Source organism: Dysidea avara, chromosome 15 (assembly GCF_963678975.1).
Source record: "Dysidea avara chromosome 15, odDysAvar1.4, whole genome shotgun sequence".
NCBI lineage: Eukaryota > Metazoa > Porifera > Demospongiae > Dictyoceratida > Dysideidae > Dysidea > Dysidea avara.
The window spans coordinates 10,141,302-10,168,981 of NC_089286.1; the positions used below are offsets into that span (position 1 = coordinate 10,141,302).

At 38.6% G+C, this 27,680-nt stretch overlaps 6 protein-coding genes across 7 annotated transcripts in view; 4 read left to right on the forward strand and 2 right to left on the reverse strand.

Moving 5' to 3' along the window:
• Positions 1-289: 289 nt before the first annotated feature.
• On the reverse strand, positions 290-8,321 carry LOC136245549 (coiled-coil domain-containing protein 42 homolog). Its single transcript, XM_066037069.1, has 12 exons — positions 8,032-8,321; positions 7,488-7,593; positions 7,243-7,347; positions 6,488-6,573; positions 6,325-6,439; positions 4,383-4,439; positions 3,985-4,059; positions 3,904-3,939; positions 3,804-3,856; positions 2,166-2,234; positions 493-586; positions 290-444 (listed from the first exon to the last, which is right to left on the reverse strand). The coding sequence occupies exons 1-12, from the start codon at positions 8,088-8,090 to the stop codon at positions 349-351; spliced, it is 951 nt and encodes a 316-aa protein (XP_065893141.1). The 5' UTR covers positions 8,091-8,321; the 3' UTR covers positions 290-348.
• Positions 8,206-10,306, forward strand: LOC136245548 (POC1 centriolar protein homolog A-like). Its single transcript, XM_066037068.1, has 2 exons — positions 8,206-9,011; positions 9,067-10,306. Exons 1-2 carry the CDS (start codon positions 8,382-8,384, stop codon positions 10,243-10,245), a joined length of 1,809 nt encoding a protein of 602 aa, XP_065893140.1. The 5' UTR covers positions 8,206-8,381; the 3' UTR covers positions 10,246-10,306.
• Positions 10,307-10,420: 114 nt separating this feature from the next.
• On the forward strand, positions 10,421-14,144 carry LOC136245552 (uncharacterized). Its single transcript, XM_066037073.1, has 4 exons — positions 10,421-10,569; positions 13,400-13,518; positions 13,803-13,868; positions 13,927-14,144. Exons 1-4 carry the CDS (start codon positions 10,432-10,434, stop codon positions 13,994-13,996), a joined length of 393 nt encoding a protein of 130 aa, XP_065893145.1. The 5' UTR covers positions 10,421-10,431; the 3' UTR covers positions 13,997-14,144.
• A 442-nt stretch (positions 14,145-14,586) lies between these two features.
• On the forward strand, positions 14,587-24,207 carry LOC136245267 (uncharacterized). The gene is made up of 24 exons (XM_066036757.1): positions 14,587-14,775; positions 16,031-16,128; positions 16,362-16,458; positions 16,713-16,874; positions 16,954-17,008; positions 17,062-17,180; positions 17,286-17,366; positions 17,418-17,464; positions 17,523-17,590; positions 17,771-17,975; positions 18,409-18,556; positions 18,640-18,758; positions 20,273-20,338; positions 20,388-20,445; positions 20,539-20,616; positions 21,311-21,408; positions 21,550-21,646; positions 21,919-22,080; positions 22,340-22,394; positions 22,447-22,565; positions 23,344-23,424; positions 23,471-23,517; positions 23,612-23,679; positions 23,803-24,207. Exons 1-24 carry the CDS (start codon positions 14,719-14,721, stop codon positions 24,012-24,014), a joined length of 2,397 nt encoding a protein of 798 aa, XP_065892829.1. The 5' UTR covers positions 14,587-14,718; the 3' UTR covers positions 24,015-24,207.
• Positions 24,119-26,665, reverse strand: LOC136245550 (very long chain fatty acid elongase 7-like). Of its 2 annotated transcripts, none has more exons than XM_066037070.1 (6): positions 26,466-26,660; positions 25,565-25,752; positions 25,429-25,509; positions 25,197-25,368; positions 24,806-24,933; positions 24,119-24,475 (listed from the first exon to the last, which is right to left on the reverse strand). In XM_066037070.1, the coding sequence occupies exons 1-6, from the start codon at positions 26,545-26,547 to the stop codon at positions 24,245-24,247; spliced, it is 882 nt and encodes a 293-aa protein (XP_065893142.1). In that variant the 5' UTR covers positions 26,548-26,660; the 3' UTR covers positions 24,119-24,244. The 2 variants fall into 2 exon arrangements, with proteins under 2 accessions (XP_065893142.1, XP_065893144.1); XM_066037072.1 differs by lacking the exon at positions 24,119-24,475 and adding an exon at positions 24,489-24,756 and having other exon boundaries at positions 26,466-26,665.
• Positions 26,666-26,768: 103 nt separating this feature from the next.
• The window catches only part of LOC136245546 (dynein axonemal heavy chain 10-like), a 65,882-nt gene continuing 64,970 nt past the window's right edge, over positions 26,769-27,680 (forward strand). Inside the window, exon 1 of the mRNA XM_066037066.1 lies at positions 26,769-27,007. Within this exon, the coding sequence (XP_065893138.1) occupies positions 26,791-27,007 (217 nt within the window). The 5' untranslated portion in view covers positions 26,769-26,790. The remainder of the gene's footprint in view (positions 27,008-27,680) is intronic.

Genomic DNA, 27,680 nt, shown 5'->3' on the forward strand with positions numbered 1-27,680 from the left:
AATGATAGCCAGCCTTTTAAACATCAAAATAAGTGTGCATGTGATTGATAACAACAATAATGAAATTAGAGGCGGTGGGGGGTAAAAAGGGATGTGGGAGAAGATGAGAAATACCTAATAGTGCACTCATCTGCAATTAATCAACTCGGGGTGGTGGGTGGGATATGGATCCTAAAAATCTTTAATAGATACTCAAAGCTTTTATCTGGTGTGTCCCATGCATGTTCTCTACAATATATACTGTTAGTTAATTCCATTATGGCTAAAACCCTTTCTCTTAGATTGCATATACTAGTAAAACATTCCTCTCATCATGTAACATCACATAATATGTACACAACTTCACATTCAGACAGCCAATAATTGCATGTTTGGTACAGCAGCTGATTCACGTCTCTGAATATCATGAGTGATCTCAGTCAAGTCCTTAATGAACATCTGTATCTGAAGGAGTAGCTGTATTGGTTAATGTGTAGTACATGTTGTGATCACCTTGTCTAGTTGTAGTAGTGTTTGATCTGCTTCTTGTATTGGTACCTTTCTTTGTAAGTGTTTATTGATCAGTGTGTACAGGTTGTGTGTAGCCCTGATGACAGAGAAACAAACAACATTTAGGAATTTTAATAGGGATCATAGAAAAAAGTAGGGAACAAGGAAGGTCGCCTATACCTGAAGATATATTAGTGGATATTAAATCTACTTCACTTGTATATTTAGGGAACCAATGAATTTGAGTTGCCCATGTAGTGTGGAATGAGAGTAGGGATTGGTGGTATTGATCAATATCATAACACAGTATTTTAATTTTATCGGTGTTACTAAATACCCCCTCAATATGTATAAGCATCAATGGCCTCATTTTAGACTAAAGCAGTGCTTACTCTTCCAGTGAGAAAACAAATTGGAGGCGTTAACCAACAAACTTTTTAGAGTGAGCCAACATTTTTTTGACAGAGGTAACAAATAGTACTCTCATATTTGACTGGCCTCCCATTAGTACTTCACTAGTGGTCCCATGGTAGGCTCTTTGCTCCACTGCTAATACTGTTTAAATAATTTAGAATTTTCCAGTATTCTCGGTATGCGGTATTACTAAATGTTAAATATTTAGTGATTTGGTTTAAAAATTGGTATATTGTCCACCCCTAAATGGGAGTTGTCCATTACTAACACTTTACAGTGACCAGCACTGAAGGTCTGACAGCAACATGTGCTGTAGCCTTAGGATTACCTAACCTAATTTCAAGGACTTAGACTTATTGACTTGACATATAGTGACTGACTTAATGACTGAAAAGGTGTAACAGAAAAGGGGCCAAAGAAAGGAAAAAAATCCCTCCAACCCCAGGATTCGAACTGCAGGTCACCCAATGTCTAGTCGGGGCCACACTTTTATCAGTGTTACTAAATACCCCCTCAATATGTATAAGCATCAATGGCCTCATTGTAGACTAAAGCAGTGCTTACTCTTCCAGTGAGAAAACAAATTGGAGGCGTTAGCCAACAAACTTTTTAGAGTGAGCCAACATTTTTTTGACAGAGGTAACAAATAGTACTCTCATATTTGACTGGCCTCCCATTAGTACTTCACTAGTGGTCCCATGGTAGGCTCTTTGCTCCACTGCTAATACTGTTTAAATAATTTAGAATTTTCCCAGTATTCTCGGTATGCGGTATTACTAAATGTTGAATATGTAGTGATTTGGTTTAAAAATTGGTATATTGTCCACCCCTAAATGGGAGTTGTCCATGTAGTGTGAAATGGCAACTTTGTGACCACACATGTATCTGTACAGTTAGAACGCATCCTACACAATTGTGGTAGTTGAACCAATACCACATAACTAGTTAGTATTCGTCTTAGATGGTAACCCAATTAAGCCTCCAAATATCAAAGAAAATTGTTAAAAGCATCGAGTATATATTTGAGTATCGGTCTTGCAGACCTCTTGGGTGTTCTGATGGTTGAAATCTTACTGAGAGTGTGTGTAATAGACACGGTGATTGCACTATTCTAATGGAGCAATCATATTTGGACAACTATAAAGTTCGATTGTACAATGCTGTGTGTGTGTGTGTGTGTGTGTGTGTGTGTGTGTGTGTGTGTGTGTGTGTGTGTGTGTGTGTGTGTGTGTGTGTGTGTGTGTGTGTGTGTGTGTACTCACATTTTAATCTGACCAAGCATTAATGTCTTCTTAGCTGCAGTAGTTTGTATTCTTGTCCACTCTGACTCCCTGTAGTGAATGTAGTTGAGTCTTTAACAGTGTGTTGTGTATACATACCACAAATACACACTATGTGTAACACACAGTTGGATATTATTTTACTGTAATTCCCATTTTATAGTTTAACACATTTATGCACAGGGTATACAATTTGAAGATGACTGTTATGCACAATTGTATTGCTGATTGATTAGTCTCACATCAGTGGCTAGCTAGTGGGTGTTGATTGATTCCACATCACCCTTGAGGAAGTGCCTTGTTCATCATTGGTTCAAAGGATTAAGCTACCAAAGATACTAGCTAGATTGCTGATGGGTGGAGTCATCATGCTCTGTTATAATCACTTTTAATGAAGGTTAACTAGAGTTAACCGGAGTTAATGGAGAGAGGTCACGGAACAGCATTTACGTATACCCGTAACCTAAGCCCTGCAGTGCATGCGCAATATTAGAATTTTGGTGGGCAATTTTGAGCGCCTACCTCACCGTGGATTGACTGTCAGAGTGTTGAACCCACCCACCTCAAACCCTGTCCACCTGGAGAGGTGTGACCTGGTCCCGGGCCATGGAGTCAGTCCTGACTCCCATTCAACCCCAAACAGAGACAGATGTTAGAGCCAGTAGTCGTGTCTTCAAATCAGGTAACCTGTAAATATACTATATCTGTGCAAATATTTGTTGTATGTGAGTTCCATCAGCTGTTCCGGGACCTCATGCCATATTCTTTCACTCATTCCTCCAATCACTAGTCAAATTATAGCCTGCACATGTAAACAACTGACATTAACTTACCTATACCGTATTGCCTTGAATTACAGCTGGTCTTGTATAAATGTCTGGTCCCATTTAGTCGCCGGGGGTATACAGCATCATAACAAAAATAAATGCCGGGTCTCAAATAAATGCCGGGTCAATTAAACGTCTAGTGCAGTCATTATTTTTAACAATTCCAGGTGGTGTTATAAATGATGAAGTGAAGAACGTTGTATAGAGTTCCTTTTAAGCTTGAATCTGTGAAATATGTTGAGGGAAACATCAAGGAGAGTCCAGGAGAGCAAAAGTTATGAAGTTGACTCGTCAATGCTGATCAGGTATATAAACGCCGGTCTCATTTAGTAGCCGGGGTAAAAAGTTGCTTGAAAGAAACAAACACCAGGGCTGTAATTTGAGACAATAAGGTAAATGCACTCCTCAAGTGCATGAAGATGACGAGCAGCATAATCAAAGATACAAGGAAAGGCACACAAGGGCAGACACTTGTCGGAATCTCGAAAGGCAAATCCCACACTTGTGTGTTATAGTGTAAATTGTGGTTGTCCAATGTGTCTTTTATCCTCTAATCTTGCAAACGTGATTGTGTAGCAAGCAGGTAGGGAGATAAAAGATTGCTTGTTCTTCTGTAGGGTACCCAACAAAGCATTGCCAGTAAAATTCATATGTGACTAATTTGTATGAATTAAGTAAAGCATTAAAAGCAAACATTTTGGGTATCCCTACTAAACAGTCCTACCATACAATTACATATAAGTTAGGAATGAATTTGATTATATTGAGAAACTATGTATGGTGGCGTACTAACCACTTGACTGCTGTACTCTGAGCCTTCTCCAGTCTAGTCTGAAGTTGAGCCAACTGAATAATATAAATCATTATAGTGTTCCATACTGTTATGATTGTACCTGATTGTTATAGCTCAATATCTCATTGTTCTTCTCCTACAAGTATGTGTGTATTAGTGTAGTATTAGACACTTAAATTACCTCAGTGAATTTCATTAGGTCAGCCTTCTCAGCTTCTATAGCATCTTGATTCCTGTGTTCTCGTTCTAACAAATCCTGATAATAGTAACAGTGTAAACCACATCACATCATAGCCTAATGAATTAGCATCAAAGACATGGTGCATCACACACAGATAAGTTCAGGATGATAACAAATATCAAGCTGAAGAAAATGACTTTCTTTACACACTCTAGGAACTAAATATCTAACCGTCAAGCAATTACAGAAATTATACGATTTCACAACACAACCGATACTATACTGAAAGTGCAGCAGTTGCATTATGGAAACTCCATTGGATTTGTTAAATTGCAAATTATGGTTAAAAATCTTAGCTTAATTACAGTGCATTAACCACATTAATAATATCACCATACCTGTCTGGTTGTTTTCAATGTATCATATCGAGCAATGATCTCCCTGATCTCATCAAACTGTAGATACAGACAATGAAACAAATCTGATACTACAGTAAACACAACTGAAATATTCCTAATGTAGTATAATGCATCACTACGTATGTGTACTGATACAACTCAAACAACATTCTAAATAGGATAAGTGGAAATGGCAGATATGGAAAAAACATGGTCGGATGACGGACAGAGACATTTTCAAAATACACCTTTGCATTCATATTTTCATACCTCATGTTATTTTGCGCACTAGTCTCTACTAAGATGAATATTTTAAATGTATGAGCATTTGAGCATTCAAAGCTTCTGTGTTAGCTTAAGTTATAGGTTTTCTTGCTTTTATGCACATCCTTCTTTAAGTTTTATCCTATTTAATAAGTTTGTAAACATTAGGAAAGTGCATAGCAACAGTACTGAATGACATGATTGATTGATTGCAAATGTTCACTGTCTATTGCAAATCATGCATAGTCAATGGATAATAGGATATTCCATGTATTATCTAAGATCGCACAAGGTGAATAAGCAGCTGCAATAAAGATGACATTTAACTTGTAATTCTTTCGTAGACTATAAGTGCATTACAAAACTTTGAAGGATTCTTTTATAATTTGAAGTTATTAAAAAATCTGTTATACCAGTTAAGCACTGGAGGAGGCAAAGCCTGTATGAGGTGTTTACCATGAGGCAGGGAACTCAAGCAAAAATTGCTAAGTAAAGTGAAACAGGACAAATAGGGCTTTGAAAATATCCATCCCTAACCTGACTTTAATCTGCAGGCCACCCGGATACCGGCCAAACTCCACACTTGGTGGTCAAACCAGGGAGGCCAGCTAAGTAGGGAAAGTTGTTGTTTCTTTCTGCTTTACTAGTTAGGGCAAACACTGGAGGCAAAGCCTGTAAGAGGTGCTTACCACGAGCCAGGGAACCTCAGCTTACTTAACCTTCGAACCCACGAAACATTCAAAGTTTCATCCCAGCCCTAGTCTCTACTTCCAGATCCTGACTAATTTTGCATAGAGATTAATTTCTAGAGCATGTATACCATAGTATGTTCTATAATATTGTGTAGCGTGTTAGCCTATCCTCTAGCACATGCGCTTATAAATGGATAACAGTGTTCGAAATAGTGTATTAAAAATGATCTGTCACAATGTCTGGACAAAGCAGTAAATGACCTGCCAAAGTATAAATTTGTCCTGCATCACAGTTTTAGTTTGACCCATACACCAGATTAACACATGGAGCAAGTGCTGAAAGTACTGTAACAATGTCATAACATAATGTACACACTGTTTCTAGTCAAATACAGCAGAAAAACAGGAGTTTTAAGCTATTACAATCAAGTTACAAGGATCCCACAAGTCAAAGGTAACACTGGTAAGCAAGGTTATAAATACATTTTATATCCTCATAGCTGACAAGTACAAGTAGGAGGTGTTCAAACCTCAATGTTTGTCTGAGGTATACACCCAGTGGCTTGTGGTCACCCACAAACCATCAACAAATTACTTAATGAAATTCCACTGTTGTTGTAAGGCTCCTTACCAGCATTCTGAGTTACCCAGACACTATGTCTGGACAACAATTAAATTGACCAGAAATATGCAATATTGACCGGAAATTGTCCGTTTGTCGGACGTTATTTCGAGCACTGGGATAATTGCTTGCAAAGATGACATCTGGGTCTGGAAGTAGAGACTAGTGTACAAAACAACAACATGAAATTAAAAATGTATTTTGAACTTCTCTAAGTCTTTAGAACTACCCTTCCAAACAAGTCTATTGCTTTGTAGTTTTGAAATTCTTAGTCAAACTTGTGCTATTATTATTCTTGTTGTGTATAGACCACATCATTCTATTCTTACTGTAAAGTTTCACTACACACATTTAAGATGATTACCTCTTGAGAGTACTCCAGTACTTGTTCCATGTACTCCCTATACACCTTGTAACGTTGTATCTTGTGAGCTTGTTGATCCACCTGTTCCTCTAACTGATCAATCTCATTTTGTAGACTACACAACAATAACATTGTCATTGAGTAGTTACACTGTGAAGCATACCGGCTAATCTCTCGTTCTTTCTGGAGAGCAAGATCTTCCTCATCTTTAGTCTTTTTAATGGCTCTAGATCTCTTCATGTCATTCTCCTGTAAGAATATCACCACCAATAAAAAGTGCACCTACAGTATCTATGGAGCATGTATGTTTTATGATTCATACACTAAACAATGTACACACATGGTCAGTTGCTCAATATATGGTCAACCTACACACTGGGCATTAAAATCATGTAGTATGAGCTAACCCTCCTAGGGTAGGGTGATATGTATCCCTCAAGAACTGCACCATGTCTCATGGGTGAAGGTATGGGCACAAGGTAGGTCCCATCTGAACATTATCTGCTATAGGTTTGCTTTCCCACCCATTAATCTATCTGGGTAGACTGGAGCAATGTGGGCATCACCATACATTAAACCTGTGATAACCTGTTTATCCTCACTCACACACACACACAACACACAAGCTTACGGCTGCCATGCGAAATACAGCTATGCTGCTATGAACTATGGCTGTGCACTACTCAGGCACGTGAGCCTTTTGCAGACAAATCCTCCTGGGGCAGGGCTAGAAACCCACAGGAGGACTGTCCAGGTCTCAGAGAGAAATTGTAGCTCCACAATGACCTCAACACTGCAAAGTGAGACAAGGACAGTTAGATATTTGCTTCCCCAGGTACCCATTGATGTTACAGACTTACAGCTGAGCTCTCTCTCTCTCTCTCACACACACACATGCATGCACACGCATTGATGCACCTTTAGAAACTTATCAAATTTTAATAGTGAGTCCTTAAGATCTTGTTCTTTCCTCTCCAGCTCTTCTCTTCGTTGCTGCAAGCTCTCCATCTTAACATGAAAATCCTGTGATGGGAAATCACAAATGTTAGTTTTAATAAGCACAACTATAAAATACATGTGGTATATAATGTGTTTATAGAGTGTCACTGTGTGTGCGCGTGTGTACAAATGCATATCATTTATGCTATGCACACTTAACATACATCTTTGGTTGCTTGTAGAGCTTGTTCAACTTCTGTCATTTCTCTCTTTTTCTCCAGCAACCTTGTAGCTGGTGTGAGGTGGTCAGCTTCTTTCTCAGGCATCCTCCTACAGTACACCATCAGGTGATAATGTGATATCACAATATGTACACATACTATGATGTATGTAATTAACTCATAGCAAATGATTGTGCTAGAACCACAGGGTTTACAAGCACGAAATTATTGCAAGGCACCAAGAATGTGTTTTCTAACCCATAGCTTTAAATAAGCTAATGTAGTTGTTCATCCACTTTATTATGCCATTAACTTCGTATAAGGCAGTTTGGAGCAATAATGTAGCTTCATATACTACATCCTTATGGTACCTGGATGTACAAAACAATCAGTACTACTCTGACTATAGTTCTGTGTGATGTGGCTCTTTTTACACTCACTAAAAGGTTATCAATTCGAACAACAACCTACAAACGGGCTCGCAAACGGGCACCATCCAACACTGCAGTCTTTCAATGTTTTTCATGTCGGCCCCCATGCAACTTACACGAGCAGTTTGTCTTCAAATGCGGACATGAAGTATTCATCCAACCCGGAAGATGCCATCGTCTGACAGTGGTACAATTAGCGGACCGCTTGGTGTTACTGTCTACTGATTTTCGCCTTCCCTTTACAAACTTTAAATACCCGTTTCTATGACAACCTAACAAAACATGGCGTCAAAAAGAAGGCTAATTGATTTGTAAAATGTGCAACGTGTCACTACCCCAAAGGTCTACATTTCACACGTTCACTTTACGTCTTCATCATACAATAGATCAAGCTTGTAAAGGGTGCTTTATATAGAATCGTGGGCGTGGCTACGTGGTTTAAGCCGATTAGTTTTGTGTTTATCAAATGCCTGTTTTAGTTGAAGAACTCACCAAACTTGAAGGACACAGATGGCAAATCTCTTGCCTCAACTTTAGCCCAGATGGGGCACGACTGGCTACTGGTTCGTGGGATAAGGAAACGCACATTTGGAACCTTGGAAGCTTGGAGACGGAAGTAACTCTGTCGGGTCTGCACGAAACACCAGTCACCTCCCTAGCATGGTTCAAGCCGGAAGGCACACTTCTTGCCACAGGCTCGGCGGATACGAAGATTGGATTATGGAATTCTATTACTGGTGAAAACCTGATGGTGCTTACAGAATGTTTTGGATGGGTGTTAGGGACATGTTTCTCCAATGATGGTACATTCCTTGCTGCTGCTTCTTGGGACAAGATAGTACGATTGTGGGAGCCAAACACTGGTAGCTTATTGAACACGCTCCGTGGCCACAAGGGTGGTGTATGGAGCCTTGACTTTCACTCAGAGCGAAACGTCTTGTGTAGTGGGTCAGCAGATGGTACTGTCAGATTATGGGATGCCAGATCAAACAAGTGTGCAGCAGTGTATGGTGAAGGATCACAGGCTGGTGCAGTTTACAGTGTAAAATGGTCACCAGATAATGCAACGGTCGCTGCAGGATCTTCAGACAACAAGGTGAGATACACTACAGGAAGGCATACAGCTTAGTACCACATATCTTATCATTTAGATTACAATTTGGGATGTGAGGAAACAAGAGACTGTTAATGTGTTATCTGGACACACTGCTACCGTGAAGAATGTCACATACAATACAAACACTCATAATGTTGCTATTCCCACTTTAGCCTCAGTTGGTGACTACAGCTTAAAAGTGTGGGACCCCAGGCCATCACACTCAGGCCAGTCTTTAGCCAGCCTCTCCCTCCATCAACATGGCAAAGAGGTTGAAGCTGTATCCATCTCACCAGATGGTTCTCTGATAGCTACAGGTGGAAGAGATGGAGTGGTCGTATTGATGACTCTCTTTGTGCCTACCATCATTCCTCGCACTGACTCTGAAGTGAAACGAGAGCAGCACAGGAAGACATTTAGGAGTAGTTATCGGTTAGCAAGGCAGGAGTCGTTTAAGAAGGTTGGGGAAGCTGAGCCAGAGATTACAGATTTTGCTCTCGACCAAATGATAGCTGAACCAAAGCTTCCAGAAAGTAGTCAGTTAAAACGAATCCACTCACGATTAAAGCGTCGAACACGTACATCTGAAAAAGAAATTGAAATAGAACAACAGGAAACTACAGCCAAAGAGAAAGTAAACATGCGTAAAGCAAGGAAGAACAGGGCCAGAGCTAAAAGTATTGACCTGCCTGATATGATCATGCACTTGGCAGCAAAGGCTACTGCTTACAAGCCAGAAGTGTTCAGTGATTCAGACAGTGGTGAGGAACAAGTAGAGGATAAACCTACAAAGAAAACTCAGGCCACTCCTAAAGGCAAGGTTGCTGCTGCCTTAAAAAGCTTCCAGAATCAGTCAGAGGATAAACAGAAATCTAGTGGGAGAGAAAAATCACTTATTCCTAGGGACGTATCAATGGAGTTTGACAATGAGTCATTACTACATGAATCAGGAAGTTATAGAGTACATGACCTGGACTCCTCGTTTTCTTCAACCAAGAGTCCCTTATCTCCAAAATCCCGAGCATTCAGTGACACTGACAGTATGAGTAATGCATTCTCTCCACCTCCTGGGCACAAAACTAGCTCCACCCCTCTGTTTGCTTTTGGCAAGGATAGATCTAAGCTGCAGAATGAAGTTCTTTATGAAGAGCCAGAGGTGGTACCGAACCAAACAGGCCGCAACTCCGAGGGAGATGATGATGATGATTATGATATTCCATATAGCATGATTTAGTAATTGTTTTGTAATTGTGTGTAATTGTTAATTACATAATGGTAGATATTTTCTGGATAAATCTCGGGATAAATGTGTAGAGTTGTGTGCTCCTCATGCCTCATGATCATTGTCTACGATTATGGTAGCTAATTTTATCTCCACCCATTGTGTTTACGTGCGAACCGCGAGAGGAAGAAGGACGAAATGCCGTCAGAGTTTGGCGAACAAGACGAGAAGACAACTAAAGATTGTGGCGTGAAAAGTGGTAAAACTGTTTACACTTGGCAAGATCTCAGCAAGTTCAACCAAAAACACAACGCACACGTAGCTGTCCGAGGGAAAGTAAGTAGCTGTGTGATACTAGGCAACTAAGGATTTTAATTGCTAGAACACAAACAAGTTTTTGTTTATTTTATGTGCAGCCTCAGTTTGAGGATAAATGCACATACATTAACACAGATAATGTATTATTATCTATGATTTAATGCGTACAGTACAGTTCAAGTTTTTTTTAGTCTAGATATAAGTTACGATACTCAGAAGTTTTGTTTATGCACTTGTCGATCATATCGAGATCACCTCTCTTTCAGTTTCAGGGAGAGATGAACCATCATTATAATAATGAGACACACAGAAGTACATAAATGAGTCCTCAGTCACATGCGACTACCAAACAGGGTTAGTGTATTTATATTTAGGGGATTTGGTGTAATATATCCACTTGCATATTTGCCTGATGTCCCAGCCTCCCAATAGGGAATCTATAAGGGATTTGGTTAACAGTCCCAAGTGTGGGACAAGACGTGATCAAATGTTAGATCCCCGTGGCAGATCTAGAAATTTTCAAAGGAGGATTTCCAAAAGCAATAGGCTGTAGTCTAGCTTTGATGATTGGGTGTCATAAGTCACAGAGCAAAATAATAACGATAGTCTCATGCTGCAGTGCTGCCACCCTTATAGGGGCAGGGCTGAAGTGGTATTGAATTAAGGTTAGCCATGTTACTAAGTGATGACAAATGCATCTTTTATTATGGCTCTGTTAGCAGTTAGCTGCTACTAGTGTTAGCCTGCACACTAGACGTATACACACCCACGCCTACAAACTGATTTCGAGCGTTCACAATTTTCAGAGGGGATTTCAGTCACAACCATTACAATCCCCCTGTATCTGCTACTGGATCCTCAATAGTATATGGAGACCACAAGAGACATTCAGAAGGAAGGGTGGGGGATAAGTGTATGTGAGTCTTGGATGCTTAAAACACTTTCATATAGCTATCAACCAAAGGGTTACTGTTTTGAAGCAGTGAGTCAAATGATTAAAGTCCATAGAAAAGACATTCAAACACCTTAAAACGCTAACTTTCAGAATTTACTAATGCTTTTTTATGGTGAGATTGTGACACTACCATATGTGTATGTACTAATTTTAGAATTTTTGTGGATTGACAAATTTCAGGATTTTTTTGTGGATTACTCATTTTTCATTCAGGTTATCTGTTATTTAGCTTAGGGCTAGTCTTGCTAATTGTTAAGTAAAAATTCTCAGACAGCTAAGCAACCGCAAAATCCGTGAAAAATACATCCCTCGAAAATTTGTATGTATACTGTAGTTTTCTATGTGAAATTAAGCGACCAAGCTACGTAACCTCAGTTTATCAAATTTTTTGATAGTTACCAGATACAAATGCCTCAACTAACAGTGTGAATGTGGGCCATGTAGCTACACCCTTATCAACTAAAATGTGGAGGGTCTCTGATGCATGAAGGAAGAATACCATGTATACATGCTAGTCTAATCAATACATCATTAAACAGTATACTTGGTATTAACAAGAGTAAAGAATGTGTTGAATGAAGTAATAAACACCTGCTAGCTCAGACTGTTTGACTTTGAGCACTTCAAACAGTCTGAGCTAGAAGGTGTTTATTACTTCATTGTACTCACTTTGACAGCACTACAGTATGGCTTCTCTACTCTGTGTGCTCATTTTTGATGCAGTATATGACAGTTGGATACTCTCTCTTCCATTATTTAGTCTTGGTAATAGTAATGCACCACCTAGTAGCAGTATAAAATGAAATACTGCCCACAACCACCTGGCAAAACCTTGAAACAAGCATCTAATTAAATATCTTTATGATACATATGATTTCCAGCTTACACACACAGTCTTATTTCTTAATGGATGAAAGGAAAGGTGTGAGGCTTACAGAGAGGTGGTTTAAGTTAAGTTTAATGGTTACAATTATCACTGGTCGGTGCTAAATGCTTAAAGAAACTATCCAAAAGTACAAAAATACAAAACCACTGCTGTAATAACTATTCATCTTATGTAATGTCTGCCACACAACCTTAAGTCATGTACTTACAGTACAGTGCACAAAAAAGGTAACGAAGAAGTCGCTATTGTTTGTGAAGTCTGTTAGGTTGTCAACAGATTTTGTAAGGTTTGTGATTGGCTTACAAAGTAAGTGCTCACATGTACTTTGGTGGGGTTCATGAAGCCATACATATAAACCTTTAATAAGAAACAGGATCAATTAGTGATAATTTATTGCAGGTATATAATTTACAGCCTGATTTCAATTAGTAAATACAACACAACAGAGCTTAGCAATTATATGCATAGTGTTCAAAGGCTCTGTGATGTTCGTAAAGCCTATGTGACCAGCTCACACCTAACGAACATGTGTGAACTATCGTGACCACTTGTTACTTTTTGTGCAGTGTACTGTTATCTTATTTAGCCAGAAATTAAATTGGTATAATAATTATTTAATATTCATGAGCATACTAAGCAAATTTTAATTACTGACATGATGTTGTTTAAGATGAAATGTGACGCATGTATATCTAATATGATAATCTACAGCTACCGATTTTGACCTCCTAGGAGTTAGGCAAGATCATCTCTACTTAGCTATATTGAAGTCTCAGCTAAGACAAGTTTATCCTGGTGGATAGCAGCGTAGCTGTGTCTAGTGGCATATAATTATCAAGTCTTATTATATGCTTGTAATGGAGACAAGCATTTTTTTTACTAAGCAGCATTTTCTGATGGAAACAAGAAAAATAAAATATAATAGGTTCCATCTCACTAGTGTGGCTGACAAACTAGTGGTCGTGACTGGCCAGTGCTGAGACCTACATGTTGTGTTCAACACACAGGTGTATGATGTGAGCAGTTTTGTGGACAGACATCCTGGTGGGGTGGAGCAGATATTGATTGGAGCTGGTAGGGACATCACTCAATTGTTTGAGTCCTACCATCCCTTCTCAGCCTATAGGTGAGTACTGTGTGTTTATATTATACACACATATATAAACCCAAGTGAGACTTTCCCCACTTTATATTATCGATAATAATTTTAACAGTGTGTTAAAATTACCCGCTACATGCATTTTTTTTTCCATTTTGTGCAGGTGCTAAAATAATTTAAATCCCATAGCCAGTTTGGGTGATAACTACCATACGGCTACACAGAGCTGCTCTGCCACTATGTGATATCTGTTAAATGTACTTTTGCTCATATAGTATCTTTTCCATTCCATTTCACTGCACGTTTTGTAGGGTGCTGGAGAAATTTTATGTTGGGGAGTTGATTACGAATGAGCATCCAGTATTCCCTGAACCAGGGTGAGTCCCTTATTAGTGTATGTCACTTTTTAGCTACCTGCTGTCCGGTGTGTATTAGAGAGTTCCATCGTACTGTGAAAGAACAAGTGGCTAACTATTTCAAGGAGAACAACATTGTGAGTTTGTAATTTTTGTAGTGTGCTATCTATATTATATTAGCTAATAGCTAGTTTTGTGGTTTAATGCATAATTCAATCATATATGATGTGACATATGTAAAGCATTAGAGTAGTAGTAGTGGTGCTAGTAGTTTAATTTGCTTTACAATTAACATAGAAGCAGAAATTCAACTTTCTTATATATAATGCAATGAATTGTACTAACAAGAGTTAATAATAGTAGGGAGCTACTATTATTAACTCTTGGTACTAAAAAGAAAGTTTTGTGTTTGCACTTGTGTTGTGTATGTTTAAATGGGAAATGAAATTTAAACAATGTTCAAGCAATTAAAGATAAAAGGAAAGATGAGGTGCAGAGGGCACAAACTTGTCAGAACCCCAAAAGGCACATCCCACTGGTGAGTTTGTTATTGTAGTGTAAAATGGTGGCTGTGTGCTGCCTTGTTTGGCCTCTAGCCTTGTGGCTGTGGTATGGCAGTGAGACTATCTGGCCACCTGTTAGTGTTTTCTTGTTTTTAATGCTGTATTTGATGTTAGATAGACTAATATTATTCCATAAAGGGTCACGTAAGATGTTTCTGGATTTAATGGTGGTATTTTAGGTGGCGTACATCATTTTTGGGGGGATCCCTACTTAAACAGTACTACCGTACTGTTTGATATATTTACTGTTGTGTGTGATCAATCAGTCAGAAATACTATTATTACAGGATCCGAAAATTGATTATTGGATGTTCCTGCGTTATGTGATGTTTGTCTTAATCTTCTTCTCTGGATGGTTTGGACTGGTCAGTGTATATTTGTGCACGTGTGTGTAGTGTTTTGTGCATATATGTGACCTAATTTGGTAAAAACTATCGATCTATACGCATCATAGATTGTGATATATGCAAATTTAAGTGTTTCAATCTAGCACAACTTGGGAGGGTCAAAAGCTACAAGTTTGAAATTTTTGCCATGAATGTAGCCGACTATAGTGTTTATCTCACTGTGATCCATGACAAGCTAGCTATTGATATAACCATGATTTTGAGCACCTTTTTTCATGATGGTGTCTGTAACACAAATGTCGGGGTGGGTGGGGGTGGGCTGGCATGTTGTTATATGATGAGAAAATGGTTGAGTAGGGCATATGGTGTCTCCAACCTTCATACTGGGCTCTCAGGACCACTTGTGCCACTGAAAATAAAAGATTTACATAGAAAACATCTGGAAAACTATCAAAGGATATAGCCTCGTGTTTCAGCTAGCCAGTGGAATTTCAAGGTGCCAGAGTTTTAGTTTAGTGTTGAAAACCAAAATGGGACAACGTGACCCGTTAGCAATCCTGGATCTGACCCAAAATACATAGAAGCCTTACATTTCGGACACTTACTAAATACTAAATAGTGATATTATCTAGTTTTTGCAAAAGCAAAAAGTAATGTATAGATTCAAGCAGTATATAGCAATCTTAAATCTAGTGTACAAAAATGAAAGTGACTCTGGTTGGACAACTGGTTATGCTGTGTTAACAAGTAAAAATTATAGTATGAATTATAAATGCATGATATGAAAATGGTTTCCAAGTGTGTTACTGTATCCCAGCACCAAGCAATTAAATACTCTAATAGAGCAGTCACCTCTTGATTTTAAACTTTTCCAATGCTATACTTTCTACTTTTCACCAACATGATCCATATCTGAGGATTTACTCTTCTTGCCTGGATGACCTGACCCAATTTCAACCCTGGTGTAGAGGTGTGTACTTGTGTATAGTGTGTATATGCATGAGTATGGGTGTGACGCTAATTGTTGTAACCAACACAACACAATTTAATGGACATTAGATTTTTCATGTGTGTGTGACACACAATAATGTAATTTTAACAATGGAAGTGTAATTAAACGGTGTTCACTAAATCCAATATTTACATCAACTTTTGTAAATCAAATTACATTTAGAAAAGTTTGTGTTGTAGCTAGTAAAGTAGTGGGTAATTACTGTGTTGTAGTGTTTGCATCATAGACATGTTATCAGAATGTTGTTGTATTAATCATTAGATGTACTTCCAAGATAACTGGCTGATGGCGATATTGTCAGCACTAATGTATGGCATGTTTGGAGTATTGGTTGGTATTACCTGTACCCATGATGCTAGGTGAGCTGTGTATATTGTGCCATTGATGTAGTGCCCTTATATGGCTATAGTATTCTGTAGACATTAATTTTGTAGAGTGAAACTGAGTAGCGTAATTAATTTTGATACAATTCCATTGTAACTTAATCAGTTATCTTTTATCCCCATATACTGTTAAAACTGGCCATCATATGTTTTATTATGTGGCGATTAGGAGCTCTCCTTTGTGATATCCTTGTGCTTTCCTTCTACAGTCATTTTGCTGTCTCTCACAAGCCATGGGTGTGGCAAGTTGTTGCGTCTGCACATGACTTCATTCATGGAGCATCTGCACTGACCTGGACCTACCAGGTACTGTTTGTGATGTTTCTCAAATTGGTCATGTTTGTGCAGTGGTGATGCCTATCGGTAAATTTGATAATCCGGTAAATTTTCTGCCTTCACTCGTATTGTACAGTTAGAATGGTATTAGTGACCACTATGATGTGTGTTCAGTACTTAACATTGTGTGTATAGTTATATACAACTGGAACCTGTACAATTCCATTGTAGGCTTTAGACCACCGACAGTATATTTGTTACTGCAGTAAAATTCTTCACCACAGCATATACTTGGTCATCACCCCTATACTAACATTGATGGACACGATCCTGATATTATGACATCAGCTCCTGAAGGCCCTGACATCCGTCGTATCAAGACTACTCAACGATGGATAGCTTATTACTTCTACCAACACCTCTATTGTCCCTTACTGTATTGTTTGGTGAGCAGTGCTGTTCTCTGTTATATGATGCATGTACAGTGTTAAAGCTTGTACTGTTGTATTAATTGTTTCATTGTAGTTGGGGGTCAAGATTCGCTTGATGGATTTTGCCCTTTTGTACAGCATGAGAAATTGTGAGTACATACAAATTGTAAAATATTTAAACACATACACACTACACGTGTAGCTATGATCAGGATGAACAGACTTACCACTTGGCAGTATTTCAGGTTCTTTGGTGGTAAATTCATACATGTGCTTTACCGCTTTGTTATCCCACTCTACTTCATGCCACTGTGGAAACTGGTGAGTATTATAGACGCAGGACAATTTATACTTGTATTAATATTTTGCGTACATATATATGCCATACATTTGTCAGACTAAAGTAGTACTGCTTGTCATCTTCAGGTTGTATTCAACATTGTTGCCGAGATGATAAGTAGTTGGTATATGGCTATGGTGTTTCAGGTGTCTCATGTGATCAGTGAGGTGAGTGCCTACATTAATAAGTCATACTTCTGAATAGTGACCAACTGTTAGGTGGAGTGGCCTCGACCAGATGAGAACAATGTCATACACAAAGATTGGTCAGTTAATAATTATGTTTGCCAATACTAATATTTATACTTATAAATCTTCATACAGGGCTGAATTACAAGTAGCCTCTACTCAAGACTACTCCACAGACAGCTGGTTCTGGACTGTCTTCACAGGTAAACTGTGCTACGCTGTTTACTAGGTGTATGGCTCTGTGGTATATGCTGACCAGAGACTACAACTCACTTTAACTTGATAAATGAACTATGCGTGCACATGTAACTTCTTCAGAGCTCATACCTTATGCAAATACACTGTAGCTATAGTTGTATGTACATTCTGTGTATGTTCTTTAGGTGCTCTGAATCACCAAATCGCTCACCATTTATTCCCAGGAGTGATCCAATCTCACTACCCGAAGATTACCCCTATTGTGGTACAAACTTGTAAAGAGTTTGGCATCAAGTACAACTATGTGGACACGCCATTAGAAGCCTTCACATGTCATTTTCGTCATCTCAAAAGACTGGGTCAACAGTTAGTACATCAACATGACAAGAAGTAATAGCTAACTCATTTGTGACCATTTCACAGCCCTCATTTTCATTGTATAAATATTGCCATTATTGTATTTAGTACTGTTGCAATAAATATTATACAGGTGTAGCTAACATAGTTTTATTTAATGCAAGTTTACATTTTTATAGCCATACTGAACATATCGTAAACTTGCAGCAAAAAAACAGTGCATACAGAAAGATCTCAAAGCTGTGACTGTGCCTGACTAGCAAATTGCAGCTCTACATCTTGATTTCAAATATGCACTGTATGATCTTGAGTGATTTCAAATATGCACTTTTATTTGAAAGTATCACGTGGCTGAATAAGAATTTCCGGGAAATGCTGAGTATCCGGGTATAATGTACGGATCAATAAACCGACTGGGGGAAATTCTTGCCAAAGGTCACTTTTGTGTTGTGATGTTCACGTGAACTGGGAAGAGAATGCCGTCAGAGTTTGGCGAAGAAGGCGATAGGGAAACTAAAGATTGTGGCGTTAAAAGTGATAAAACTGTTTTCACTTGGCAAGATCTCAGCAAGTTCAACCAAAGACACAACGCTTACGTAGCTGTCCGAGGGAAAGTAAGTATCACACCTGATGACCTCTTAGTCAGCTTAGTGCCAAGACTTCATTAATAAAGCTTCGTAACTTATTTAACACACAGGTGTATGATGTCAGCAGTTTTGTGGACAGACATCCTGGCGGGGTGGAGCAGATATTGATTGGAGCTGGTAGGGACATCACCCAATTGTTTGAGTCCTACCATCCATTCTCAGTATATAAGTGAGTGTGTATAATTGTTTGTACACGCACGTACGTACATGTTTATGATACATACTATTGGGCAGTATTTGATTACTCTAGTGTTGATGATCGAGTACTCACAAATGCTAGTCATACCTTAATGATACTTGTTTTATAAGTTGTTTACAACCTTGTCAAGTAACAAGTAGAGGTACAATTGCTAGTGTGTAACAAGTAAATTCCACAAATCAAACTCCACAAGTTTCATAACATCCTTGATGGTGTTAAGTGCATCATTAGTATTAATTTCAGGAAAAGGCACAACCCGCGTGTGTGTCATGTGAGCTGATAAATAACAGATGATGTGATGTTGAGTACCATCTAAATCCTTAATGAGTATCCATGTATTTATTTCAGCCCTAGTACATACATACTGAAGTGTTTCTTATGCTTCAGTTGTTTCAGCTGATAAATGGTTAACCTCAATATCACTAATTTGAAACGGCCTTTTTTTTTATTGCTTCATGCAGAGATGACAAGATGTAATATTGTCACAGCGGCTTTTACACAAATCATGCTCAAAAGAGGGAGCCTGTATTCCGCGGAATAGCAGAATTACGGAATAAGCGAAAATCACATTCTACATATTTTATAGCCTCTATAACACTTTAATATACATTCCTCACCTCGCAGAGAACACAATCACGATGGCACCGATCCTCAGGGCGATCTTTAAATAGGATATGTACAAAGATATTCACTCTAGAACAATTTAACTAAGCTAAACTACTGTTAAATACACTTCACTACATAATTGCTGGAAAACTAGAAGTTCTTTGTGCTATACTTGCTGATACCAGCTATCACGCACGAGCAGCTAGCTAGCTAACTGGCCGAATAGTTTAGTGCAAAACAATCCACCCCCTAGGTAACTACCCTGTATGCATGGAATAATCTGACCTTTCTTATAACTCTGTTACCATTTCCTAAAGTGTTTCAAATATATTCGGAGAATAATACTGCCAACGTCAGAGCTCCAACCTCGGCTCTAACACTTTGTATATAGCTCTAATAAATTCGGGAAGTTACTCATGTGTGACAGCTGGTATGAGTAAGTATAGCACAAAGAACTTCTAGTTTTCTAGCGATTGCGTAGTGAGTGTATTTGATGGTAGTTTAGCTTAGTTAGATTGTTCTAGAGTGAATATCTTTGTACATATCCTATTTAAAGATTGCCCCAAGGATCGGTGCCATCGTGATTGTGTTCTCTACGAGGTGAGGAATGTATATCAAAATGTTATAGAGGCTATAAACAATAACAAAATATTTAGAATGCGATTTTCGCTTATTCCGTAATTCTGCTATTCCGCTATTCCGTATTCCGCGGAATACAGCCTCCCCTCAAAAGACTAGACAAGTAGAAAGAGTCGTCAACAACTTTTGCAGAGATTTGTTGTGTAGTTTGAAGAACAGCAGAATACCTTACAGATAGTGTTTACCACACTATGACACTGCAACAAAATGTTTGTAGTTACTCATAATTTGTCTTGTAGGGTGTTGGAGAAGTTTTATGTCGGTGAGTTGATTACAAATGAACATCCAGTATTCCCTGAACCGGGGTGAGTCTCTTATTATTGTATGTGATTAGCTACCTTTGGTCTGGTATAGAACTTTCTATCGTACATTGAAGGAGCGTATTGCTAACTACTTCAAGGAGAACAATATTGTGAGTTGTAGTTTGTGCTTGTGTGGGTTGTTAGCATGCTTCTATCAAATGGGAAAACGTCATATTTATATTAGCATTGTGCAATTTTTGCAGGATCCGAAGGTTGACTATTCGATGTTCTTACGTTATACTGTGTTCATCTTGTTATCTCTCTTCTGCTGGTTTGGACTGGTCAGTGTGTGTGTGCGTGCGCGTGCGTGTGCAGTGTCGTGTTTCATAGTGTACTTATAGTCTCAGAGATGTGCCCAGGTTTAGAATAGTGGTGCTAAGAAACAGGGAAGAAATGTAGATTGTGGACCACTGTCGTGAGATAGTTCACTGCAATCACAGTAGTTCAAGAATAGTCTTGTGCTCAGCCGGGTCTGTGCTAATAGCGCAAACACAGTCTGGTGACAGCAATGCTTGAAGTATTTGGGCCTGGAAGCTGCTATACAGCCACAATACACTGTATTGGCTGGCCAATCAGAATCGAAGAGTTCAAAAGCAGTGAAAACCCTTTTCAAAAATGCCCAGAAAACGTACTGTACTAGAAATAATATTTTTCTTATCTAGTAAAGAATATAGTGTTTCATATAATTTTTATAATATGAGATTGGTACAGACGACTTTGACAGCAACAACTTCGGTGGAAACTTCTAATAAAGCAGCTTTAATTGTCAAACTCCTTGATTCTGATTGGTCAGCCAATTTCCGGCTGGATTGCACTTCCAGACTCAAGAAATTCAACAGACGGTGTTTGCACTATCACAGCTGGACATGAGGCAAGTTCAAGAACAGGGTTATGTTATTAAAAAAGCTTCCACTAATTATTGTGTTATTTTGCAATACGTACTTAAAGTCACTGAAGACATGTTATGCTGTTTAGATGTACTTCCAAGACAACTGGCCAATGGCAATACTCAGTGCATTTGGGTTTGGTATGACAGGAGCTTTGGTAGCTATGTCTTGTACCCATGATGCTAGGTGAGTGGTGCGTGTGTGTGTGTGTGTGTGTGTGTGTGTGTGTGTGTGTGTGGTGTATGTGTAATAGTGAGCCGAATAGTTTGATAAATACATTAACTTTACCAGTAGTTCATACACCATTTTTATGTTGTGTTCCTCTAGTCATTTTGCTGTCACTCACAAGCCCTGGATGTGGCAATTGGTTGGTTGTGCTCACGACTTCTTCCATGGAGCATCCATGTTGACTTGGATCTACCAGGTACTGTTTACTAATCTAGGTTACAAACTACAGTCATTTGAAGTTGGTAGGTCAGTGTTTACTCTGTTAGTGCTAGAAGGCTTACTTTGCTAGCGTTAGAGAAACTATACGTATGTACAGTACATGGGTTCAGGTGTGCATTGAAGTTCTAGTCACAAGAGTACCCTGTACATATGCACATACAGCCAAGGTCCCAGTGTAACTATGTAATAGTCAACCAAACACTTCAATGGTTTATATTATAGAGATTTTGCTGTTGTGTTATTCCACAGCATGTACTTGGTCATCACCCCTATACTAATATTGATGGACATGATCCTGATATTATGACATCAGCTCCAGAGATGCCTGATTTTCGTCGTATCAAGACCACTCAACGATGGATAGCTTATTACTTCTACCAACACTTCTACTGTCCCATATTGTATTGCTTGGTGAGCACTGCTGTTCTCTCTGAAGCTTACATTGTATAGTGTATACATGTGTATTGTGTACATACAGTAGTTGTGGGCATGAGTGAAATGTATGTATGCACAAGCTGAAGTTAGTATAATTTGTATGGTGTAGTTTTTTAATCACTTTTTCTTTTATGTTGAAGTTATGTACACTAGTTAGATACGTATTTTGTCTATAGTGCAAATTTTCCATTAAAGTCCTTCAAGATTTTGTACATAATGCTGTATTGTTCTACAGTTGGGTGTCAAGACTCGGTTGCAAGACTTTGTCATTCTATACAGGATGAGAAACAGTAAGTAGTAACTCATAGTGTACACACATCTAATGTACACACTGTGTTGTAGCTGTGATCAGGATGAACCGGCCTACCAGGATGCAGTATATCAGGTTCTTTAGTGGCAAGTTCACTCATGTCTTCTACCGCTTCATCATACCACTCTTCTTCATGCCTGCATGGAAACTGGTGAGTGATGTTATTACATACCAATCAGTTAGTTTATTTTAATGTTTTGATAGCAAAATAAAATTTTGCAAAATGGCAGGTTTTTGTTCAGCCAGTTACATATTAGGGTACTTGAGTTGGACCTATTTTAAGAAATTATCTTATTTTATAGTAACCTATAACTTGATGTACATGTGTATATATATTTGGGAAAACCGTAGATCTACACACACACACATTAAGATTATGAATTGTGTGTTTCAATCCAGTATACAGCTTGGGAAGGTCAAAGGCTATAATTTATGAGGTTGAAAATTTTACCATGAATGCAGCCAACCACAGTGTTTATGCCATGGCAAGCTAAACATGATATAACCATGATTTTGAGCACCCTTTTTCATGACGGTATCTGTAACACAAGCATATCAATGGGTGGGCTATTGGTATATGACCAGAAAATGGCCAGGTAGGTTATAATTATGGTGGGCTCATAAGACTACCTAAAATGGAAGAGATTTACATAAAACATCTGGGCAACTGTCCTCATATGTTTCATGTTCAACTGGCCATTGGCATATTGTAAGGTACCAGAACAGTTGGCACACGTCTCTCGAAATCCAATCATGCAGAGTAAATCAGTGGAATGTCTGTGGTACAAATGTATTGGTATGGCTGTCCATTCATGGTGAAAAGTGAACTTCACTGGTGTGTGGGTCAATGATTATCGAAAATTTTGGTCACATATAATATTATATTGTTTGTTTACATATCTATAACCTTCATTGCTTGTCATCTTCAGATTGTACTAAACATAATTGGTGAAATGATTGGTAGCTGGTGGCTAGCACTGGTGTTCCAGGCATCTCATGTCATTAGTGAGGTACACACAGCCACACCTTGTACTGCTTAATAATGACCTCTGCTAGGTGGAGTGGCCCCAACCAGATGAAAACAATGTCGTCCACAAAGACTGGTTAGTTGAAGAAAATTCACTTACATGTTTACTTATGTACTGTATGTAGAAATGTTTGCTTCTTAATTTTAGTTATTGTCTTCTCATCACACAGGGCTGAATTACAGGTGGCCACTACTCAAGACTACGCCACTGACAGCTGGTTCTGGACTGTCTTCACAGGTAAGGTTGTTTATGGTATTAGGGCAATTGTCCCCAAGTTTTGTTTTCATTCTTAAGAGCATGTGTGTACCCTTAAGGGACATCTGTGAATTGTAATGTTCCCCATCTTGTTATGTGTTGTAGGAGCTCTCAATCACCAGACCGCTCATCACTTATTCCCGGGGGTGATCCAGTCTCACTATCAAAAGATTACTCCAATTGTGGTGCAGACATGTAAAGAGTTTGGCATCAAGTACAACTATGTGGACACACCATTAGAAGCACTTGCATGTCATCTTCAACATCTCAAAAGACTTGGACAACAGTTAGTATATCGACATAACAAGAAGGAATAACTATTCATGTATGTGTGTGAATATTTTTGTATTGCCTGTATAATGAAACATATTTGTTGGTTCTGTAAATACATAATTATGTATAATTACATAGCCAATTGATATTTCTATTTATTAATTGTAAAAATATATTAAAAATCATACATGTTATGTATTATGTATGTATGTATGTAAAAAGTTCGAATTGCGATCACACACATTATTACCACTCATAATACAATGCATTCACTTTAGTTGTGTTTCTTGTCTGTTTGACTTGTGGCTGGGCCTCCGTTTTCCGAAGGCAGAACAATAGGGGGTGGCTTCTTCTTTCCCTTGCTATAACTCTGTATATAGAAGTTAGAGAATAGTATTATCAATGTTATCATGTAGGTCATGTGAGTGATCTTCAGACCATTAGGGTAGTCACAGTCAGTAACAGTGACGTAGAGCGTGTGTAAACCTGTTGTAACAAACTGCATCTGTATAGGGAGTAGAAACATGTGTATACAGTCATATATACAAAATCTTATGTGCCTACATACGTATACAAAAACTACTGTACTCAATAGCTGTATAAAGTGCTACATGCATGTAATGGCAGTACTAGTGGATAGTAAGCTGTGCTACCAAACACATTGACACATCTATAATCTATACAATGAAATCTCTCAATGTGTACAGTAATCAGGATACTTGTCCATCCATGGTCCCATTTCTATTACAGTACATACATTTAGACCTCTGAAATCAGGACACCTCACTAGAATAGAGGGTTTAATTTCCACCATATACATTACAGACAGGCTCACCAGTTGCATCACAGTGATGTACTTCTTCCACCAAAGATATTTCTGCACTTGTGGTCCCAGTCCAGACAAGAAGTAGTAGGAGTACATGACAATGTGTATACCACAGTTGACACAAGGTGCCAAGCAGGCTAGGGGGAGGGAGGGACATGGTTACAAGGTTATGAAATACGGTTACAAGGATATGAAATACGCTGACAAGACCTCTTGACAATGACCTCAGTATATATGTCCTACACTACTTAAAATAACATTTATATAACCTTTGTAAAAATATTGGATGGAGTATGCACTTAAGACATTTATTTAATTATAAGGAGATTTGTAAGAAGTGTTAGTAGTTCCCACTTTAAAATTGACACTGCAATCGGCAAATACATACCCACACACTTACATGTTCCACCAGATCCCCATTTGGCCCACATCCACCACAATGCAGCAATTGATGAGTGATGGTAGACATGTAAGATTGTCACTTGATTATCCTTCTTACGCAGGATAAAGAACACTGTATCTGTGAACTCTATGAACTTTGAGAAGTAATACAACCAGCACACAGACACCAGCTAAGGACAACAAGAAGTGACATAAATTATAGATTTGTTATATACTACCAACCAACTCACCCGAAGTGCTTTAGGATTATTAGAATAATCAATAGGGTCACAGAGGAATGTAAAATTAGCATCCAACATTCCAAAAAGCAGCTACAAAATGTTTAAAAAAATTCTACACAATGTCTGTTGTTGGTGTCAGGCTTACCTCGTGAAATAAATAATAGGACAATATTACCATGGAGAGGTTATATATCATCATCGGTATCTTAACGTTCACTGGTTGTCGGTTCTTCATTATTCGAGGACCCACCAGCACAAACAACAGATAGAGCCCTATCAGTATTGCTGTGGGCACTGGGGAGCTCATCAGAGGAAAGCTGTCTAACCTGGGATCTGAACAAAAAAAATTACAGATGTAATACTAATGGAATTTCCAAGAAACTTTTTTACAGTAGATAAATAACACAAACCAAGGCTTGTTACCCACACATGTTCTATAAATAGAACAGTGTGTTACTAAGAGGAAAATCCTCCTATTAAAGTTTAAGCATGTCAGTTGAATATCTGAAGTCCAACTAAACTACATTTGCCTCACGAGACGATGGTGTATTTTGATCACATACGCACAGTAAAACTCATACCAAAATAGACCTTTATAGACTCTGTTATCAGGACCACTTGTCCAAATACTGCCAAGAATGCAGCATGATGTACTATGTGTTTGCTCTTGAACAAAGAGCTTATACACAGAGAAGTTGTTACTAACAGAGATTTGCCACGACAAAAGTGTACTTGCATTCAAAATCATGATCAACTTGTTTGCAAGCTCTCAAACACTATGTTTCATTTGTACACAACACACATGTCACTCTTAATCCAAACTACATCCAATTATAACTACAGTGGCACCTGTTAACATGGACACTCAAAATCCCACAGCAAAACATTATACTGCCTGCACAAACAGGTCCCAGGTGGGTTAACCCCCAGGTGTCCACATTAACCGACTATCATTGCACAGCCACATTATTCATGGAAGCAGATGAAAGGGCAAAGTGCAAGTCTAGGCTATGCTTATTTGCAATTTTACCAACGATACAGCACACCTGCAACTTTGAGCTTTTCATAGTAGAAGTCCCTCACGAACTCGTACACGTTAACTGGGTTTAGCCAGAAACTTAACGACATCTTCGCTCGCTACTTCAATAGGTCACAAACACTCTGAGCAGCATTAAAAATGAGTGGGGAGGAACCTGCTACGTAGGGCTATGCTCAAAATGAACCGCATGCACGTGGTAAAAATCACGCCACTTTTAGCTTGTTTCTATGGCAGCAAATCTCCCGCCCGCGCAATTTACTTGAGTGGTTAAATTAAGCGCACTTTATAATATAGCGCCATATTTATTGTCGTTACCATTGGATACCACTGTGATGGACGACTACAGGATAGTGTGGTTCAAGGAGCGAGTCTATCACTACCTCGCTATTAAAGAAGAGGACATTTTTAGCGATTTTATAAAGCGCGAGGATGGAAAATATGCGAAGGAATTGAGGGAGCAACTTGAAGGCGAGTCCAGCAAGCATGCTCCAGCGATATTATTTTACCAGGGAGAGCGCGAGGTTGAAGTGGAGGTAGAAGTAGTTGAAGGTACAATATAAGTGTGTTGGGGATGTATTTATAATTGTTTAGCAAAGTAAAGGGCGTGGTTATGTGTTTACACAATGGCCAAGCCTGCATGAACTCAGTGTACAACGCACTGAGACACACAACACGGGACATGTAAAGAAAAAAATAAAATCCTAATCCCCAGGTCTGACTTGATCCACAGACCAGCAGCACACAACCGTGACTGGTCAGTTAAGCCGGTATTCTGATTAGGCCGCTTCAACTAAATTTTTGTTTCTCGGACTGAAACTAGTTGAAAAGTGGGTCAGTAGGTAGGTATAAATAAAATAATAATAGGTGGTAATTGCAACTCATGTAGCTACACGATCGATAAAATGTTCATTCTTGGAGGTGACAACACGTGTAACTATGGCGTTCGATAATGAACTGTTAGCTATGTTTAGTAAATAACCAAACGTCCATCCATAGTCTGCTTTTATAACTCTTCTTGTAACCAAGCTCGCCCCACTCTTAGCAGATACGGATGGCCAACAATACATCGACCCCATCTTACAAACGCACATGATCAAACACGTGATCTTTAAAAATGAACAAGAACTTTATTTTATGAGTCGGTCGGGTCTGAGAAACAAGAAATTTAGTTGAAGTGGCCTTAATCTGGAGAATCCAACCAGGAAAGAATTGTTAACAGTTT

Excerpts from the sequence above, each read along its gene's own strand:
- LOC136245548 (XM_066037068.1), top strand. The coding sequence starts at position 8,382 with ATGCCTGTTTTAGTTGAAGAACTCACCAAACTTGAAGGACACAGATGG. Across the intron at positions 9,012-9,066 it reads CAGGATCTTCAGACAACAAG|ATTACAATTTGGGATGTGAG; the intron begins GTGAGATACACT and ends CTTATCATTTAG.
- LOC136245552 (XM_066037073.1), top strand. The coding sequence starts at position 10,432 with ATGCCGTCAGAGTTTGGCGAACAAGACGAGAAGACAACTAAAGATTGT. Across the intron at positions 10,570-13,399 it reads ACGTAGCTGTCCGAGGGAAA|GTGTATGATGTGAGCAGTTT; the intron begins GTAAGTAGCTGT and ends TTCAACACACAG. Across the intron at positions 13,869-13,926 it reads CCAGTATTCCCTGAACCAGG|AGAGTTCCATCGTACTGTGA; the intron begins GTGAGTCCCTTA and ends GGTGTGTATTAG.
- LOC136245267 (XM_066036757.1), top strand. The coding sequence starts at position 14,719 with ATGTTCCTGCGTTATGTGATGTTTGTCTTAATCTTCTTCTCTGGATGG. Across the intron at positions 17,367-17,417 it reads TGTCTCATGTGATCAGTGAG|GTGGAGTGGCCTCGACCAGA; the intron begins GTGAGTGCCTAC and ends ACCAACTGTTAG. Across the intron at positions 20,617-21,310 it reads TCTTCTGCTGGTTTGGACTG|ATGTACTTCCAAGACAACTG; the intron begins GTCAGTGTGTGT and ends TATGCTGTTTAG.
- LOC136245549 (XM_066037069.1), bottom strand. The coding sequence starts at position 8,090 with ATGGCATCTTCCGGGTTGGATGAATACTTCATGTCCGCATTTGAAGAC. Across the intron at positions 4,060-4,382 it reads CATTGAAAACAACCAGACAG|GATTTGTTAGAACGAGAACA; the intron begins GTATGGTGATAT and ends TACTATTATCAG. Across the intron at positions 3,940-3,984 it reads ACCTAATGAAATTCACTGAG|GAGAAGAACAATGAGATATT; the intron begins GTAATTTAAGTG and ends ACATACTTGTAG.
- LOC136245550 (XM_066037070.1), bottom strand. The coding sequence starts at position 26,547 with ATGTCGTTAAGTTTCTGGCTAAACCCAGTTAACGTGTACGAGTTCGTG. Across the intron at positions 24,934-25,196 it reads ATGGGGATCTGGTGGAACAT|CCTGCTTGGCACCTTGTGTC; the intron begins GTAAGTGTGTGG and ends CCCTCCCCCTAG. Across the intron at positions 24,476-24,805 it reads ACATCACTGTGATGCAACTG|ATGCAGTTTGTTACAACAGG; the intron begins GTGAGCCTGTCT and ends CTCCCTATACAG.